Source organism: Cornus florida, unplaced genomic scaffold (genome assembly GCF_030987335.1).
Source record: "Cornus florida cultivar Cherokee Brave unplaced genomic scaffold, ASM3098733v1 CherokeeBrave_3.0.0_Hap2_Chr06, whole genome shotgun sequence".
NCBI classification, from domain to species: Eukaryota; Viridiplantae; Streptophyta; class Magnoliopsida; order Cornales; family Cornaceae; genus Cornus; species Cornus florida.
Genome location: NW_026775576.1, coordinates 105,355,599 through 105,373,857, shown reverse-complemented (window position 1 = coordinate 105,373,857; position 18,259 = coordinate 105,355,599). Strand labels below are relative to the sequence as shown.

Below are 18,259 nucleotides of genomic sequence, written 5' to 3'. Positions count from 1 at the left end.
AATTCGAGACGAAGTGATATGTGCAACTTTGTGTGGTTGTAAGTTAAAAGGGCAATACAGTCATTTGACATGCTCAGATTTTTTGTTTATTTTTTAGAATATAATAATGAGGGTATATAAGTAAATTCATAGCAAAATCTGACATGGGGGTGTCTTTGCAAAAAAATAACAAACCTCAGGTTTAGTTGCAATTATGTCAAACCTCAGGGGAGGTCATTGTAGTTTGCCCATATTTTTATTGCTTGCCAACCATCACGTGATCATTAATTTTATGTTTTATTCTAAGACATCTCTATCAACACATTCTTTGTTATCTTTATATATTTGTTATTTTATGGATCTTCATTGTTCATCTCCCACTGCCTCTCTGCCTCAGCTAGTTTGCCTGAGAAACTCTGTGCTTCTCCTCCTCCTCCTTCCGTCACCGCAAGCCCCTCACTCTACATCTCTCTCTTCCTAATACAGGCTTAAGTGCACATCAACCTGAAAGATTTTATGATATATATATTTGTGTGTGTGTATAATCCTTTTGTAAGTTCAAACTTTAGTCTCTGTTCGTTAGGAAGGAAGTAAATTGGATGGAATGGAGAGAAGAAGGGAAGGATGAGACATCTCTAAAGAAGAGTTATGGACTTCCCTCGTTTTGTTCGGTTGGATGGAAGAGAAGAGAAGAACCTACCAAATTCCTTTATTCGTTGCAAGAGAAGGAAGAGAGAATTTAAAATTATTTTTATCATTATACCCTTCATTATTTAATGATACTGTTTAAATGAGTAGTAAATATGATGGCTATTTACCAATCATATTTCATCATGAAAAATAATAATATAAAAAAATGTATCCCACTATCTACATACTTCGTTGATAAATATTATCCTAGTAGAGTCATGCCAAACTAAAATTCTTATTTTCAGCCATTTGCGTTGAACACTCAAAATTATTTGCACCACTAGTTGTAGTCTTACAATATATGACAATACTCCACACACACACACACACACACACAGATATATATATATATATATATATATATATATATATATAACACATGAATCATACCTTGATAGTTTTTTTTTTTTTTTGCGTGAGATGAGATGTGTAGGGTTTAATTTTTAATATTTGAAAGGGATAATATTGTAATTTAATATTTTTATAGTAGCTACACTTATTTTCTCTCTTGTCTTCTGTCCATATTTGGGCGGATGAAATTTTGTAAAGAAGGAGGGATAAGACATCCCTCCTATAATCCTTTCCTTCCGTGTCTCCTTCCTACCGAACGAAGGAATTTTGATTATTCCCTCCTGTTTTTTTTCACCCCTCTTTCTTCCTTCCTACCGAACAGGACATTAATAGATTAGTCAAGGCCCACTCTTTTTATTATACTAGAATATCCATGCAGTCCAATATTTATTTATTTATTTATTATTATTATTTTTTTTTTGTCATTGGAATAACATAATATATATAGGGAAATATTTTGCTAGGCCGTTCTTTCCAAAGGAACAATTTTCTGTATTTTGAAGTTAAGATTGGGCTTTGATCTCTATTCAAGGGGTCTGATTCTGAAGATGTCGCCTCAGTCATCAGGTAACTCTATCTCTTATCTTGCTTCTTCTTGCAGGAATGTTAGTTTGTTTTGTTGTGTTTTCTATATATGTTAACATGAGTGTATATATATATATATATATATATTATTATATGTTAACATCTTATTTTGTTCCAATGGCACATTATTTATATTCATCTTGGTGGTAGAGGTTTAGGCCACCATTTTTGAAATTGTTTTGGTTCCTTACAAACAAAAATATATATTCTATATATTTTTGGAGGTAGTGTGCGAGTATCAATTAAAAAAAAAAAATTACAACCTTGGTAATAAGACTAATTAATGTTTCTTATTATTTTCTCCTTAATTGTATTAATGCAAGGTTGTTTATAAACATATAAAAGTTTTTTGGATTGAGTAGTGCCGGAAAATAGGTATGTTACTCCTGAGATGTATTTCACATTATTTTAGATGATGTTTGTTTAGGAACTAATATTGGATATTTTGCTATTTATTTTTTGGAAATTATTTATGCCCCAATTTGTTCACACTGATTGGTGTGTTGTATTACCTCACTGATTGGTGTGTCCTTGTAGTTGTGCCGATTTTGTTTCCTGTACTTTTTCTAATTTCCTTGACCAATTTTGTTTCCTGTACATGTTCTTATTCTTTGCTTATATAGTTCAAGCCAATTAGCCATAGTAGGGAAGTAACTACTGCTATTGGAACTTTGGACTGCAGGTGATATGGTCTGGATTTTGGACGCGAATCTGCTCCAGTGCACCTCTCACTCGAGCAGATACAGTGCGGATCCAAGGGCTGAGGTGAACCTCACCTCAGCCCATTTGTCACATCATCGTCCAATCAGCATCTTACACAATAAAGTTACTGATGTACTATTTCATTTACAACATATACGAATACCCCAGACACTTATACTAATACATAATGCACTTATACATTACATGTATAAAAATACACGATATACAATTACATTTAACTTTACCTTTGGGTAAAATTACAAATCCGTAATCTCTATCCTCTACTCTCTTCTTTGTCTTTGTCATCTGAATCTTCCACTGTTCTTTTTCCTTCCAATCTGTCTCATGTACTCTCTTCTTCGTCTTCGTCTGAACTTCGAAATTTCAAATTTGGGATATTTCAAAATTTAATGGCTAGGTTAAAATCTATAGCAAGGAAGAAAACGAAAAAACGTACGTTCCAATTACCTAAGAAGAAGACAATGTCTACCAATAACGCAAGAACAGAAAACGTCTCACATGAAGGATAAACCTCACATAAAGGACGAAGCAGTGTTGGTATTTCCGATGGTGAGCAGAATTTGGTAAACTCGCCTCCCACAGTGTTCTTAATGTATAGATAAATATTGATTATGTATCAGTTTTAGGGTTTACAAATTTATTTAAGAATTTAGGGTTTTTTGTAGGTATCCTTGGTTATGATTTGTATATATTTGTCTTTAAAATGGGTGTGAATTACATATTAATTTTATGAAACAGAAGTAATATTTACTTTAATTATTGGTCTTTTAAATCAGCTACTTTATTTGATGCGTTGTGATACGTAATACTGAGTTTATCCTGAGGGAGATATGAAAAGCTTTAGTTTTTGGACATCAGAGGTTGTACGATCACGCATCAGATGGGAGATAGGTAATGGAGGTTTTGGACATGGACAGGTTATTATTTTTGTTATGTATGGACAAGTATATTTATGAATACTATTTTGTATTATTGAATATATATATATATATATATATATATATATATATATATATATATTATAATTTAATGATAGACTAGTGTTATTTAAATATGGAATGGAAATAGTTGATTTATCTAAAGCAGAAGACATGTAGTAGCAGTAGTAGTGGTAATGATGTGCCAACCAAAGATGGTTTGGGTCGTTTTTTAAACATGGATTTTGATGATTATCATTTTTCTGACTCGGATGTGGAGGTAATCGGGTTGTAAAATACATTTTCTCTATTTACAGGATATGTTTGAAAAAGTTATGTGAATTAACTATCCTTATTTTACTCAGAGTTACATAAACAAAGTGCGGATCGAAATACAAATAGCTGAATTAAATCTTTTAAAATTCAAGAGAAGTATATAAAAAATGTTATCTGCTTTCAAGAAACTAGACATGCAAAACAAAGCAAGACTCTCAAGGGACAACAAAGAAAATAATGATGGGTTGGGTGGGCAACCAAGTGATCCAGATGGTAATGATGAAGATAGTGACCGTATTGAGGAATCAGGTGGGGATAAAGTTGAGGATGAAGAAGTTGAAGATGAAGAAAGTGATGGTGACAATGAGGAAACTGATGATGAAGAAAGTGATAGAGACTCTGCCGATGACAATTGGTGGCAAACATATTTTTACATTTACAACACAACTTTTCTATAACATATTTCAACACTTTCATAAATACAACATCACATATATTACCTAACATATCCACATAAAATATACTTCTACACTACTATAATGCATTATCATTCATGCATCCATGTCCTAACACGTGGCATATGTTGTCAGATTAAATACATGTAACATACTTCAAGTTTACACTAGATATGCAAATAATTGGTGCCAAACATAATTTTACTTTCACAGTATAACTTTTCTATAATATATATCACCAATTTCATAAATACAGAATCACATATTTCACCTAACATATTCACATAAAAATTACTTCTACACTACTATAATGCATTACCATTCATGCATTCATTTTCTAACATGTGGTATATATTGCCATAACAAATACATCTAATATACTTCAATTGTACACTACAGTTACAAACAATTGGTGAAAAACATAATTTTACAATCACAGCACAAGATTTATATAACATATATCAACACTTTTATAAATACATTATTATATCTTTCACCTAATATATCCACATAAATTAACTTTGTTAATTTATCGTTATCTATCCAAGGTGTGCTCGGTAGCACCCATAACTTTCTGAAAATTATGATTTTGCCAATAGGACTAAACTTGTCCGTTTTTAAAATTTCGTTTCCGCATTTTATTTTCTTTTAAGTTCCATGACTTTATGAGAAACCATGTTGGTGTCTTAGCGATGACGTACATCTCTTGAGACTTTGTTTGCATGTGAAATGACCATTTTGCCCTTGGAGGCATACTTGGTCTATTTTCACCCTTTTACTTTCGCATTTCGAATCCGTTATCGGGTCAACTTTTGGGTCGCATTGACTATCTGGGTTTGTGAAAATTCGGAACGTCACAATATGTTAGGTGAAAGATGTGATGTTGTATTTCTGAATGTTGACATATGTTATATAGAAAAGTTGTGTTTTGAATGTAAAATTATGTTTGCCATCAACTGTTTGCCATCAACTGTTTGCATACCTAGTATATTTTAGGAGAGACTTTTGGAAAAAGAAAAATGAATATATTTTTTCTCTCTCTTGATTTTAGGGTTTGCTTTCTCATCTAATGGAGGCTACACATAAGCCTAGTTTTCCAAGGTCATTCATGGAGGTTTATAAGTGATTCCTAAAGGCAAAACAATTACCAAGAAGATGGAGATTCAAGGAGAAGGCATCTTGCTAAGGGATTTACAATAAGTGAGAACATTCAGTTTAAAGGAAAGATTTAAAGGTTTACTCAGACAATTGATATAAGTATTCAATCTGTTAATTGAATGATACATCATATTTTATTTTTGCATAGAACTTGTCTCTATGTGATGAATCAAGATCTGTGAATAAAAATCATTCGAAAAGTTTTTAAAATTTGCACGTTTCCCAACAATTCCACCAACCAGTCTTGAAGATTTAAAACGAGTGATACATGAAATACCCCATTCCCATCCAACATATATATAGCTGCCATAACATCACAATATTTCACAACAAATCTATTTTCATAAACATAAAACTACTCTTTTTTCCAATTTTTATTTCCAGTTGGAGGATGCCCATACTAAGAAATCATTCCATGAGTTGGGAGAGGTATCAAACCCACACTTATCTTGTATTCCATTCCATATCACTTTTGTATACACACACTTGGTTTTCTGATGCGTTGGGACATAGTGGCAGTGCACATACATTCGGTTGCATTGTAAAATGTAGTGTTTGTTTGTCCTGAGTCAACAGCTTGTGCCAATGGATTGGGTGATTGCAGATCATCTTTGTCATGATGCGCATAATTTGATGCCCTTTGACATCTAGAATTAAGTATGGTCTTAGACGCCTCTTAGTGAATATGAATCCATAATGCAACTAATTTTCTTAAAATATTCCTCTTGTCCAGATTTAATTGAAATTTTTAGTAGCTCTTGTAATACAAAAGAATAACATTTCTTTTATTCGATTTGCTAAGTTTTTTAGAGATGGGATCCAATTCTCGTAGAGTGTACACTGTACATTGAATAGGGGCCCTTTTTTGGAATTGGCAAATGTACAATTCCAACTTTTTTTCTATCTTCTTTTTGTAGAAGCAATTGGGGTAGTAGTCGAAACCAAGACATCTGGGAAGTAAGCCAGATGCCAAATTGGTTACCCAATTGGGGTTAACTGTAAGTATTTAACCTATACTACTTTAAAAAATAAAAATAGTATTTAACCTATACCAAAAGTTGTAGCTTAACATATTTTCTCATTTTTAAAATTGAAGATTGAAAATTAAAATCGTCGTACAAGTATTTGGGAGTGTAAGTGTATTTCTTCTAATGAAGAACAAATTGTATTTAAATCTCAAATCTTACCCATGTAAAAAAAAAAAACAAATGGTTTATTTTTTATTTTTTTATTTAAAGTAAAAATAAGGTTTGTATTTGACCATCCATATATTTATCTAAATGATCAATCATTCATGTTTAAGCGAAAACCAACAAGTTGCAGTGGCACTACATTACATGGGGTCACCTCATCAAGGGGGTATTGTGGTTGCTGATTGGAATGCCCCTTTTAAAACACCAACTGGCCGGCCATGGCACCTTTGGAATTTTAATATGTCCTTAAAACTCTTATTTGCTTTCAAAGTTTCTAACTTCATATATTAAAACATTGTCTTGACTTCCAAATACCTTGTCATTTTTAAATTAAAATTCTTATTTTCTTTTAAAGTTTCTAACTTTATACATTAAAATACTCTCGTGACCTTCAAACATACTTTGAATAAGTCATTTTTAATTCAAACCTCTCATTAAAAATAAAAATAAAAATTTGTGGGTAAATAGATTTTAACATTTTAATCACCCACAATGTTCTAAGAGCTGTTTAATTAATTTACATGTCTCCCATGTGAACATGGAACTGGTCCTTTCCATTTCTTTTCTTTTTGGAACATGTTTTGAAATCCTAGGGCTCGTTTGACATGCGTTATGATATTGTTTTTCTTATATTGGTATTTAAATTTAGACTCATATCATGTTTGAAATGACATATATTGGTTTGGAATATATAGTTCACAACATATCAAATTTTTTTACTTAAACCTATATTACTAAATTAGTGATATTGTGTGTTTTGGTATTATAGCGGAGAAACTAAAGTAAAATTTTGAATTTCTCAAAACAAATTTTCATTACCAAACTTGTTACGAATTTCTACCCAAAACACTCCTACAACAAAACGGTTGATTTGATATTGACCAAAAACATAACTAGGCATGCCAAATGATTGTTTCGATTTCAGGTCAATTTAACATTACATAGACGTTCATGGTAATGCTTTCCAGATGCCCTTTTTGGTGGGTGCAACTTGTGGAAGGATGACATTTGGACATGGTAGTTTTAGTGTTGTCAATTACAGTAGTTTATTAATTTCTAGTGGCTGAAGTTTGTTTCATCCATAGATATCGGTAAAAGGAATAAATGAAGATCTGTTTGGATGATGAATATATACATATGATCATAACTATATACTCCATATATCTGCTGACACATAAAGCTCAACTTTAGATAACACTGTTAATTAGTAAGACCTCATTAGTCATTACCCGGTCATTTGATTTTTTTTCTTACTCTCTGTGTCTTTCTCCTTTGTGGGGTGGGGGTCATTAGACAAAGCATAGCTGTTGAAACTTATGTTAAAAGAAAAGACAAAATTTTCTTAAAGCTAGTAGTTATCTATGAAAGATTTGTCTTTTTCTGAATGTAATTATTTTTTTTAACATTGGTTTTGTCAAAAACATCATTAATTGTTCATATAATCTATATATCCACCTAAAAGAATAATTAAAAGGCATGCATAAGCCTGTGGATATATACATCTAAGTCTTGGAGCATATAGGAAGGAATTTTGCTACAGAAAATTCAAATTTCAACATATTTTTGTTGTTTATCTATCCGGCCGATCAATCTTCCTCCTTTTCCTGATTCCATGCGTAGTTTTCCTCTTCGTACTTTCTAAGGAATGCAATAAAAAGCAGTATGAACTTTGATACAGTTTTTGGTTGTTATTTCTTAATTTGTGGAATTTTCTGCATAGAATCTGAATCAATTGTTTATCCTTTAGTTTTTTTGATTTGTTTTTGTAGAAATATCGAACTGAAAAATACATACATGGCAGAATCTGGCGAAGGTAAAATCCTTATAACCAATACCGAGCATGTTCACCAAAAATTGTACAAATATGTATATTTTAGATGTAAAGGAAGTTCATTTTCAGATACAACTCCATAAGAAAAATCATATCTCGGTTCAAATTATATTACTTGTGATGAGAGATAGATTGGTTTGTTTACGTTTGCTTAACTCTCTGATCAGCTAATTGTGCTAGCAATACATTTCGATCAAAACAATGAAGCAGTGTATCACATAATTTACAGATTGATTATGATCTGAATTCTTTTCTCTTTTTATTTTTTATTTTTAAATTTTTTTTTCTTCTTTGTCTAATATTGAGCAAAATCAGATAAAATGACCATTTCTAATGATGCTGCACAGATCGGCATAAAATCGTAGTAAGCTTTGTGATAAAATTGGAATTCTTTTAATTCCTCATCCATGTTTGACACATGCACGCTATTCTCTAACATTAGCACTTCTTCTGAAAAATGAAAATCGACAATTCTTTCAAATTGTGTAGCAAGTGGCATGCAAATCAAGGAGGCACTTCAAGTGCAGCTGGATGTCCAGAGGCGTCTTCACGAGCAATTAGAGGTATCACTCTTAACTCTTTCAATAAAACGAAATGATGAAAGCATAAAAGGATCAAGATCTGTCCTTTGATCTGTGAGCAGAGGAATGTCATCTATATGGATCTTTCATACTGTATCAAGTCCTGAAATTGGTTCAATACATATGACTAGCAATGAGAAAAACAAACGCAAAAATGGCTTAATTTTATCAGTCTTCCTCTTCTACTAGTTCAAAATTGTCAAACTATCTACATTTTCCCTCCCACTAAAATGGCTTAAGCTTTTAGATTTAGAAATACTCAGATTTTATAAAATTGGTTTTTAATCTTCTGCTGGAATTTATTGAAGTGGTTTTGTGTATTCTTTTGGGTCACAGATACAGCGAAACTTGCAGTTGAGGATTGAGGAACAAGGGAGGCAACTCAAGATGATGTTTGATATTCAGGATTCGAATATCGAATGGCCAGATGATCCACCTGTTGATAGTGCGACTGATCGCACTTCTCAGAATTAGTGCGACTCGTCGAACTTCTTTAGCACTCTGCAATCTTCAAGGATTTTGAAATGCATCCCAACACCACCAACCAGTCTTCAAGATATAAGTTAATTAGCTGTCATAGCATCACAACTGATCAGACTTTCATAAACATAAAGGTTTTGTGACAATGTAAGAATAATGACTTCAAATGGAAACAGTGTACTTGGGTTTTGCCCTTTTCTGTTCTGATTTTACTTATTAATGAAGATTTTTACTTGCGGTTTGTGCTAAAGATTTCCAACCAAGTCTAGGTGTGTTGGGTTGGATTTAATCTTCTCTTATATAGTTTTATGTTCAAACTAGCAATGTATTAAGAATCTCATCTATTATGAAAGCTTTATACTTGGATGGGTGGAAAGCATAAGGAATGGTTGTTTTGACTTTTGTGTCATTTTGAAGGAATTTTTATGGTACAATTACATCATGTGGATGAGAATATTATACCCTTATGATAATAAATTATGAGATATTCTAAGAGATTTGACGGTCACGGGTAAAAAAAAAATACAACTCCTATTCTCACATTTGTCGACACTAAATTTTCACGCAATAACTTGATCAAAGTATCTAGTAATTTCATTTACAATGCTAATATGAAACCATTCAAAAAAAAAAAATTAAATAGTAACATTTTCTAGTAATAATTTTTTGTCCCTAATTTATCATTGTTTATTGTTATCTTTTTGTGCATGCTGTATGTGTTAAAATTCAACTTATTCAACCACGGTTATAATAAAATCACCAGCCAAAATTTTTATTTATTGACAAAAAAACACACACCAGATGAATTTGGCATTTTGAAGATTTTTTTTTTTTTTTTTTCCTGCCATAAATTCTAATTTGAGTAAAGGTTAGTTAAAAACAAGTCATGCCCCAAAAGGAATTGTCTAAAAAGCCAGTCCAAAACCTATTTTCTAGATATAACGATCCAATCTAGAACATCAAAAGTGTTTGGAAAACTTTTTCTTTCAGTTCTTCCTTTGATAGCACAATTTGATGTCGTTTGACATCTAAAAATTAGTACGTTCTCATTATGAGACTACTATTAGGGAATATGAATCATCGAATTTTCTTTAAATATTCCTCTTGTCGAAATTTAATTGAAATTTTTAATAAAAAAGAAAGCATTTATTTGATTCGAATTGTTAAGAATTTTGGTGCTGGCATCCAATTCTCCTAGAGTAATGCTACATTGAATAGGGCCAGTCTTTGGAATTGGCAATGTACCATTCCAACTATTCTTCTATCTTCTTTTTGTAGCTCGGTCTGAGGATGGAGAAACAATTGGGATTGAGGCCCCATTTGGCCGAAAGAAGATTCAGGGAGAGTGGAGAGAAATGACAAATTTTCTCTGTGGCTTTTCATTTGGGGTGTTAAATTAATCCGTGTAATAATATTTTTACTTGTCCATTTGCACAAAATATATACCAAGAAAGATTCTCGATCTCACAAAATATTAAAAATTTATCCACCTAGTTTGGAGCAGAACTCATGAATTTACAAGTCTAGAATAAGTTATCCAGACACTTCAAAAGTTAGAAGTTGTAACTTAGTATTGTCTCTTCTATCCTTACACTTAAAAGTTTTAATTTGATAATATATCTTCTATCTTTTAAAATGAAATGTGAGAGTTCAAATCTTTGTAAGATTAGATGAGTATATAAGTTTCTTACCACAAAAGAAGAAAAAAATAAAAACAATTCTATCAGGGGTATTGTATTTGGTGATTGGGCGGAACAAAATTCTCTCCAATTTCGATTCCATCTAGTTAGTGAAATAACCTAAATAAAATTATGGAGTGGGCTGAGGATCAAAATTTTTTGTACAGTACTTCCCTAATTGAACTAAACTACTATTACACTGGAGAGATATTGGTTTGTACATAATTGGGACACCCTTCAAAAACACAGACAGGCCAAGACACTGTTAGAATTGAGAAATTATTAAATGATTCATAAATACTTAGTGTACTAATTTAATTAGTGTACTAATTTAATTCAAACTTTTGATTCAAAAAATGGTCACAAGAGTGTATTAATATAATACAAAAAAATCTCATGATACGAATTTAACTGCTCCACCACATATAAATAGAGATATACCATCTAATAATTTATTTGTTAGAATTAATTTGTCCTTACAACACTGCAAGGGACAGTTTTGCTGGATAAAGTCCCAATAAAAAGATACATTTATTTATTAGCTGCAATTCTTGATGGCATTGGAAAAATCGAATAATTTTGAAAAACGTGACTGTTATTTATCTGAGTAGATTATATATATATATATATATATATATAAGTATGACATTTGTCAATTTTATTTTATTTTATTTTGTTCTCCTTGGTGAAGACAAAAGGTCGGCAGACCATAATATGCTGTATTCTAAATGAATTTTTCACATGCAAAAGCTTTACAGTAACGTGATTCTTTGTACCCTCAAGTACAAACTGCCAATTGTGTGATACACTTAACTAAATGCACGTATACAAAAAAACAATTTTGATTTATCAAAGAAAAATATCACAAAAATTAAGAAGTAATTAAAAAAATTTGGATTAATTAATCTAGTGAAAATCATTTGATAATTTGTCCGTCCCAATATTTAAGAAAAGGAAAGAGAATTTTCATTCAAACTAGCTAACTGGTAAGATGCATTAAATACAAAAAAACACAGCAGCTTATTTATTAATATTATCTTGATATTTTGGAGGTTTTACAATGGAGGGTTCAAACTTAATTAATTACCTTCGTTAACTTCTAAAAGAAGTTTTGTGCTTTTGTGATTCGGCTCACTACATTTGGATTAGCTAATCTGCAAGCCTTATATTACTACTACATTGACCTGGACAGCTTTCTATACTTTTAATGAGTTGGACTAGGGGCCGCAAATGGGGATTTAGGTCGGGTTTGGGTTGGATTAAAAATGAACGGGTCAAATATAGGTCAAGACTTATATTCAACTCGTTCAGAACGGATTAAAAATAGACGGGTAAAAAATGTATAAAGTCAACCCGTTATGACCCGTGGATCCATTAATTATTATTATTTTTTTATTTTTTAATTATTAATTATTAATTATTATTTAATTATTTATTTTTTTAATTATTTATTCCAGAAAGTTTTAAAATTTATTTAATAACAAATAAAAAAATAATCTCAAAGTCAGCAATATTTGTCGACTCGTTTTAGAGGGAGAAGCGAAGGAAAAAGAATAAATTTTTAGAGAGAGAAACTTAAAGAGAGGGGATTGATGAGAGACAAATTTAGAAAGAGATAATAGTAAGTGAGAGACTTTTAGAGAGAGAAATGAGTTAAACGCAATATAAAATAAATGTGCGTTGTGTGTCTATTATGTGATGCCGTGATGGGTGAAATATAAGTTAAATATGAGTATTCATATTCAACACATCTTGACCCTCAAATTAAATGGTTAAAAATTACTCAACCCATTTTTGACCCATTTTAAATATGGTTCATCCAAAATCATTTAAAAGCGAGCGGATATGGGCGGATTGATGGGTTGTGACCCATTTTGCCACCCCTATGTTTAACCATATGCATGTAGACCTGTAAATGGATAGGATTCTGACCAGATCAGGTCTGATCCGATCCGAATCCGATTCCGATAAACATTTTAGTAGATCCGATTTGATAATTCGAAGGATATTTTGTAAGTTAATCCGAATCCAATTTGTTAATAAATGGATATTTGATTCGATAATCCGATCTGATATGATAAAAATGTAAGTTTTTTATATATATAAAAAAAAAAAAAAAAAAAAAAAAAGAAGAAAAAGAAAAAAGAAAAAAAATATAAATTAATGTCAAAAGAGAATTAAAAAAAGAAAAGAAAAAGAAAAGCAATGATTATAAGAAAAAGATATAAAACAAAGATAAGTAAAATGTGAAAGGAAAAGAAAATACATATATTTACTCTAATATGAAAGGAAAAGGAAAAAAAAAAAATTAATTACTCTTTCTTAATGAATAAAGAGTATGATATTATTAGTATGTATATTAAGAGATTTATTAGCATGTGGATGAATTGTATATATAATATTATGATTTTTTTTTAATTTTTTAATTTTTGGGTTACCTCTATTACAATTCTAATAGGAGTATTGATGTGTGTGTATATATATATATTTATATGTATAATTTTAATCGGATCGGATCGGATCAGATTATTAAATGTAGTTATAATTTTAATCAGATTGGATTATCAGATTTTTTTATTCAATCCATATCCAACTAATCAGATCGAATTCAAATAAGAATTTGCTCCATTAACAGGTCTATATGCATGTCCACTAACAAATTAACTCCTATTTGCTGCTTGAATCAAACTGTCCATATAGCTGCTTTCAACATGTCCTTACTCTCTCTATATATTGCAGTCTAGCTACAACTAAAATTAATCATAATATGGTTTAAAATAATAATTTTGATTAATCACACCTTAGCGTATTGAACATTAATTGAACAGAAAATTAAGAATAACTAAATGGGTTAAGTGCAAAAAACCCCTATCTACTATCGATATAGTGCATATCAGTCCCTGTGTGGTAAAAAATCCCCCTATACTATCAATTTGGTACGATTGGGTCCCTGGTGGTGTAAAATGACGATAATACCCTCACTTAGTTAAATAAATTAATGATTATAAATACAGGCCATGTAAAATGACTTTTTTGTCCAAATTTGTATAAAATGGGGTTTGTTTGGCAGGAGGATAATATAAACCTCAAATTATATAAAATTGGAATAACCTAAACCTGAATATAATTAAATCTAAAACCAAACATGCCCTTTCATATTTTGAAATATAAATAAATTTGTAATATATATATATGCACACACCATATATTATTAGGACAAATCTATGGGTTTTAGGGCAAATCATTTCAGCCTCCACCTCCATGGCTATGAGTGAATTCAGCCAATTCCAGTTCTTGAAGAAAGCCATCCCAATTCTACTCTCATTCTCACTATTTTCCTTCCTGTTTTCTTACTACTCACCACTTCCTTTCCTTCTCCATTCCTTCAATCATGATGTTACTCCATTTTTCATCCAAACAGTTTCCTTTACCATTCACAGGAACTACATATTCCTCCTCTGCAATGGAATTCTTATTTTTATGATCACCAGCTCTGGCCTGATCACTAACCCTCAACTGGGTAGTGATGTTGATGGCAAACACATCAAGAAGGACGGCGAAGATCGACGATCAATAGTGCTTGAATTTTTGAACCAAAAGCATTAGTTAATGAAGTTGTTATTGTGGAAGATGAAGAAGATCATGGAAGTGAAAATGGAATTTCGGTTATGGCAAAGTGTGATGAAAATGGGCTCTTGACTACACAAGATGAAGATGAAGCAAAGTTTCATGATATGGAATAAGAGGGAGAAGGAATTGGGTTGTTGAGTGCAGAGGAACTGAACAAGAAATGTAAGGATTTTATAAGGAAGATGAAAGGAATCAAAATTGAGGCCCAACATCATCCGATCATGGTTTGATGTGTGTGAAAACAATAACTGACAATTGGATTTTTGTCTCTGTGTAAAGATTTTCTCTGTAAGCTATTTCTAGCATCAGTTCGATTTAAGCTCAAATTGTGTTTGGATGAAAACTTTTAAGCCCGTAACAACCATATTCAGCCAACTGTTCCTCAAAATTTTAACACATCTTCTTGGTTAGGTCGCCGGTAGGAACATAGAAAATTTTAGAGATCAACTCCGACGAGATTATAGAGCTTTGGCGACCATGGCTTAGTAATCAGTTCAGGCGATCATTGTGAATAGGTCTTTTCCGGTGTGTTTTAGCTCTATCTCCGGTGAACACCATTGAAAACCCAAAACGAGTGAAGAATTTCAGTGTACAGTTCGACGAGCTTCCCTTTGTATCAGTCCGGTGAAGAGTACAGAGCACAGTTCCGGCGAGCCTTGGGTGACCCAATTCAGGTGAGCTCCAAACTTACCGACTGCCATCCTTGGATCGGCGGCGATGAGGGCCTCTATGACGGCCATTCTCTTCGACGACCATCTCTCCGCGACGGCCATCCTCTTCTTTTTTGCGGCTGACTTTAGTTAAATACACACACAATAGGGATGCACCATTTTATACTTATATGTGTGTGTGTGTGTGTGTGTGTGTGTGTGTGTGTGTGTGTGTCTAACATGGTACAAGGTGAATATCATCCCGATTACCCAATAATTACACTTTTCAAAGTCTTCCTGCTCTCCAGCAATCCATTTTCGATGGTTCAATCCAGCAGTCTAAGTTTCTATCAACTACAGTATGGAACCAGTTACAACATAATGCAGCAGCAGCTTACATCCATCTTCATTAATGCCAGTAGAATATCCAATCAAAATGCCTAACGAGATTTTTCTAAACAACACACTTTGCTTAAGGCTAATCCCACATGATGATTTTGCTGCAAAGGATGCAGAATCGTTGACAATTTCATTCCAATATTTGATGTAAATGTCTTGAAATTCCTGGAGCCAGTATTGGATAGTTCTACAATCAAATTCCTTTAAGAGTGGATTTCCTCACTGATGTCATGAAATTTGGGTTTCTTGAGTTTTTTTCTTGTAGCCAGCTTTTACTTTGTAACAGAGAGAGAGGGACGAATTAGGATTAGGTGCTGGGGGCCTTTTATGCACAATGCTGAGGGACTTTTATACACAAATGGTGAGGGGCAAAATGGGAAACAAAAGGGTAAAATGGGGTTTTAAGTTTTACTTTTTGTAAAAAGTTGTCAAAGGGATCGGTTATACACCCTTTTTGAATTTTGTGGACTTGCATGTACTTTTTTAAAAAATAGAAAATTGTTCAGCACAAAGTCTATATATCAGGGAGGTTTTTTGCACTTAACCGTAACTAAATTTTCTATCATATAATAAATTTTTCATCCTCGTAGACTGGACGATGCAGTATCATTCCCAACTCATCAACCGATAACTGCAATGTATACCAAAAATTCTTCATTTCCCATGAACGGCAAATCGGCAATGGCATATACTTTTTTTGGCCAAGAAAAAAAAAAAAAAAAAACAAAAAAGAATTTGTGACCTTTAGTCCTTGGTAGGTTTAAGACCTTGGTTTACAAAAGTAAATAAATAATTTTTTTTAGTACGGAGTCATTGGGATTGGATTTCCTACCACCAATTAGGACCTTGCAATTGGGGTTGTGTTCCGGTACAGACACTGTGTTTCTCAATCTCTACAACTGTGTCATCGTGATCCATGAACAGTTGTACACATCTGTGATGTCTCAAAAATTCTGGACTGAACATTGGTGGTTGAAAGCAATGACTTGAAGATCAAAACAAAAGTTGATGTACTTTTTTGACTGGTGTGGTGGGTCCCAAGAGCCACCTAATTATTCTCTTGTTAGTTGTTACCATCAGATAATGAAATTCAACAAAGAATTGAAGCTTTCAAGTCTCCATATTACAGTATTTTTCTATACTAAAATGCATTGATTCCAGCAACATCTTCGATTGTGACATTCCATGCAAGTACAAAACAAACCAACCATAATCTTCTTTGTGTCTTATATATTTATAGTAGTAGAGAACAAACACCATCAATGGTTAATCATAATTAGTATTTTATTTTTATGTTTTAGATGGTTGTGACTAATTTTTTTTGTCGTTTCAACCGTTAGATAAGATGGAATTTATAGCCCAAGTCCACAATAGACCCACTACTCTCAAGGTGGGGGGAGCTTTTTTATTATTTTTATTTTTTTGGGAATAAAAAGATATTAACATTTTAATCACCCACGTACAATGTTTTGAGAGGTGATTAATGAATTTCAATTTCTCCCATGTGAACATGGAATTGGTCCTTTCCATTTCTTTTTTGAACATGTTTAGGAATCTTAAAGATTCCAATTCTGTTTCGTTTTCAGATCAATCTAACATCCCATAAACGTTTATGATAATGCTTTTCAGATACCCTCTCTGGTGGATGCAAGTTGTGGCCGGGAAACATGACATTTAGACATGGTTGTTTTAGTGTGTCAATTAGTTTATGAATTTATAGTGGCTAAAGTTATTTTCATCCATATCAATACAAGGAATAAATGAAGATCTGTTGGGATGGTGAATATATGCCACCAGTATCTCACATGAATTATTAAGCTACATATGCTCAATACTATATTCTCCATTTATGATGACACATTAAGGTCAACTTTAATTACAATACTACAATAATACAACTAATTTTTTTCTAATTAAGTTGGGGTCGATTATATGAATCATATGTTTTCATTCCAGTCATATTTAAGGCCATACACTCTGTCAATGCACTAGAACGTCAATACAGTGCCTCTTACCCGTTTTTTGAAGCATTCGGAAGTTAACACAACATGTCACTTATAATACATATCCGATCACTTACTCGTGTATTCATATGATTCATATTCATAAATAATTTACGTCGAGTACCTAACACAACCCTTCTCCATTATTCGAGCTTGTAAAGAACACTTTGAATTTATAAAATTCAACTCTAGGTAACATTGTTAATTAGTAGACCTCATTACCTCAGTCATTGGAATTTTCATTACTCTCTCCATCCCATCTGTTGTAGGCTGGGGGCGGGGTAATAAGGCACAGCATATATAGCTGTTGAAACTTTTTTTTTTTTTTTTAGTTAAAGGTAGCTGTTGAAACTTGTGTTTATGGAAAAGACAAAACTTTCTTAAAGTAGTTGTCTATGAAAGATTTGTCTTTTTCTAAATGATTTTTTTAACATTGGTATTGTCAAAAAAGATCATTGTTCATATCTATCCACATGAATAATAAAAAGCCATGCATATATAGGATTGTGGACATATATATTGTTGATGTATCTTATATATCAAGTCTTGGAGCATATAGGAAGGAATTTTGCTGCAGAAAATTTGAATTTCAACAACATATCAATTTTTTTTTTTTTTTTTTTTTTTTTTTTTTTTTTTTTTTTGTGATTTATCTCTCTCTCATCACTTTATCTTCCTT

General features: G+C 32.0%; 1 protein-coding gene across 1 annotated transcript; it reads left to right on the top strand.

The window, feature by feature from the left end:
- Positions 1–7,613: 7,613 nt before the first annotated feature.
- Positions 7,614–9,453, top strand: LOC132315100 (myb family transcription factor PHL5-like). The gene is made up of 4 exons (XM_059813858.1): positions 7,614–7,987; positions 8,097–8,140; positions 8,648–8,721; positions 9,076–9,453. The coding sequence occupies exons 2-4, from the start codon at positions 8,122–8,124 to the stop codon at positions 9,211–9,213; spliced, it is 231 nt and encodes a 76-aa protein (XP_059669841.1). The 5' UTR covers positions 7,614–7,987; positions 8,097–8,121; the 3' UTR covers positions 9,214–9,453.
- The last annotated feature ends 8,806 nt before the right edge of the window (positions 9,454–18,259 follow it).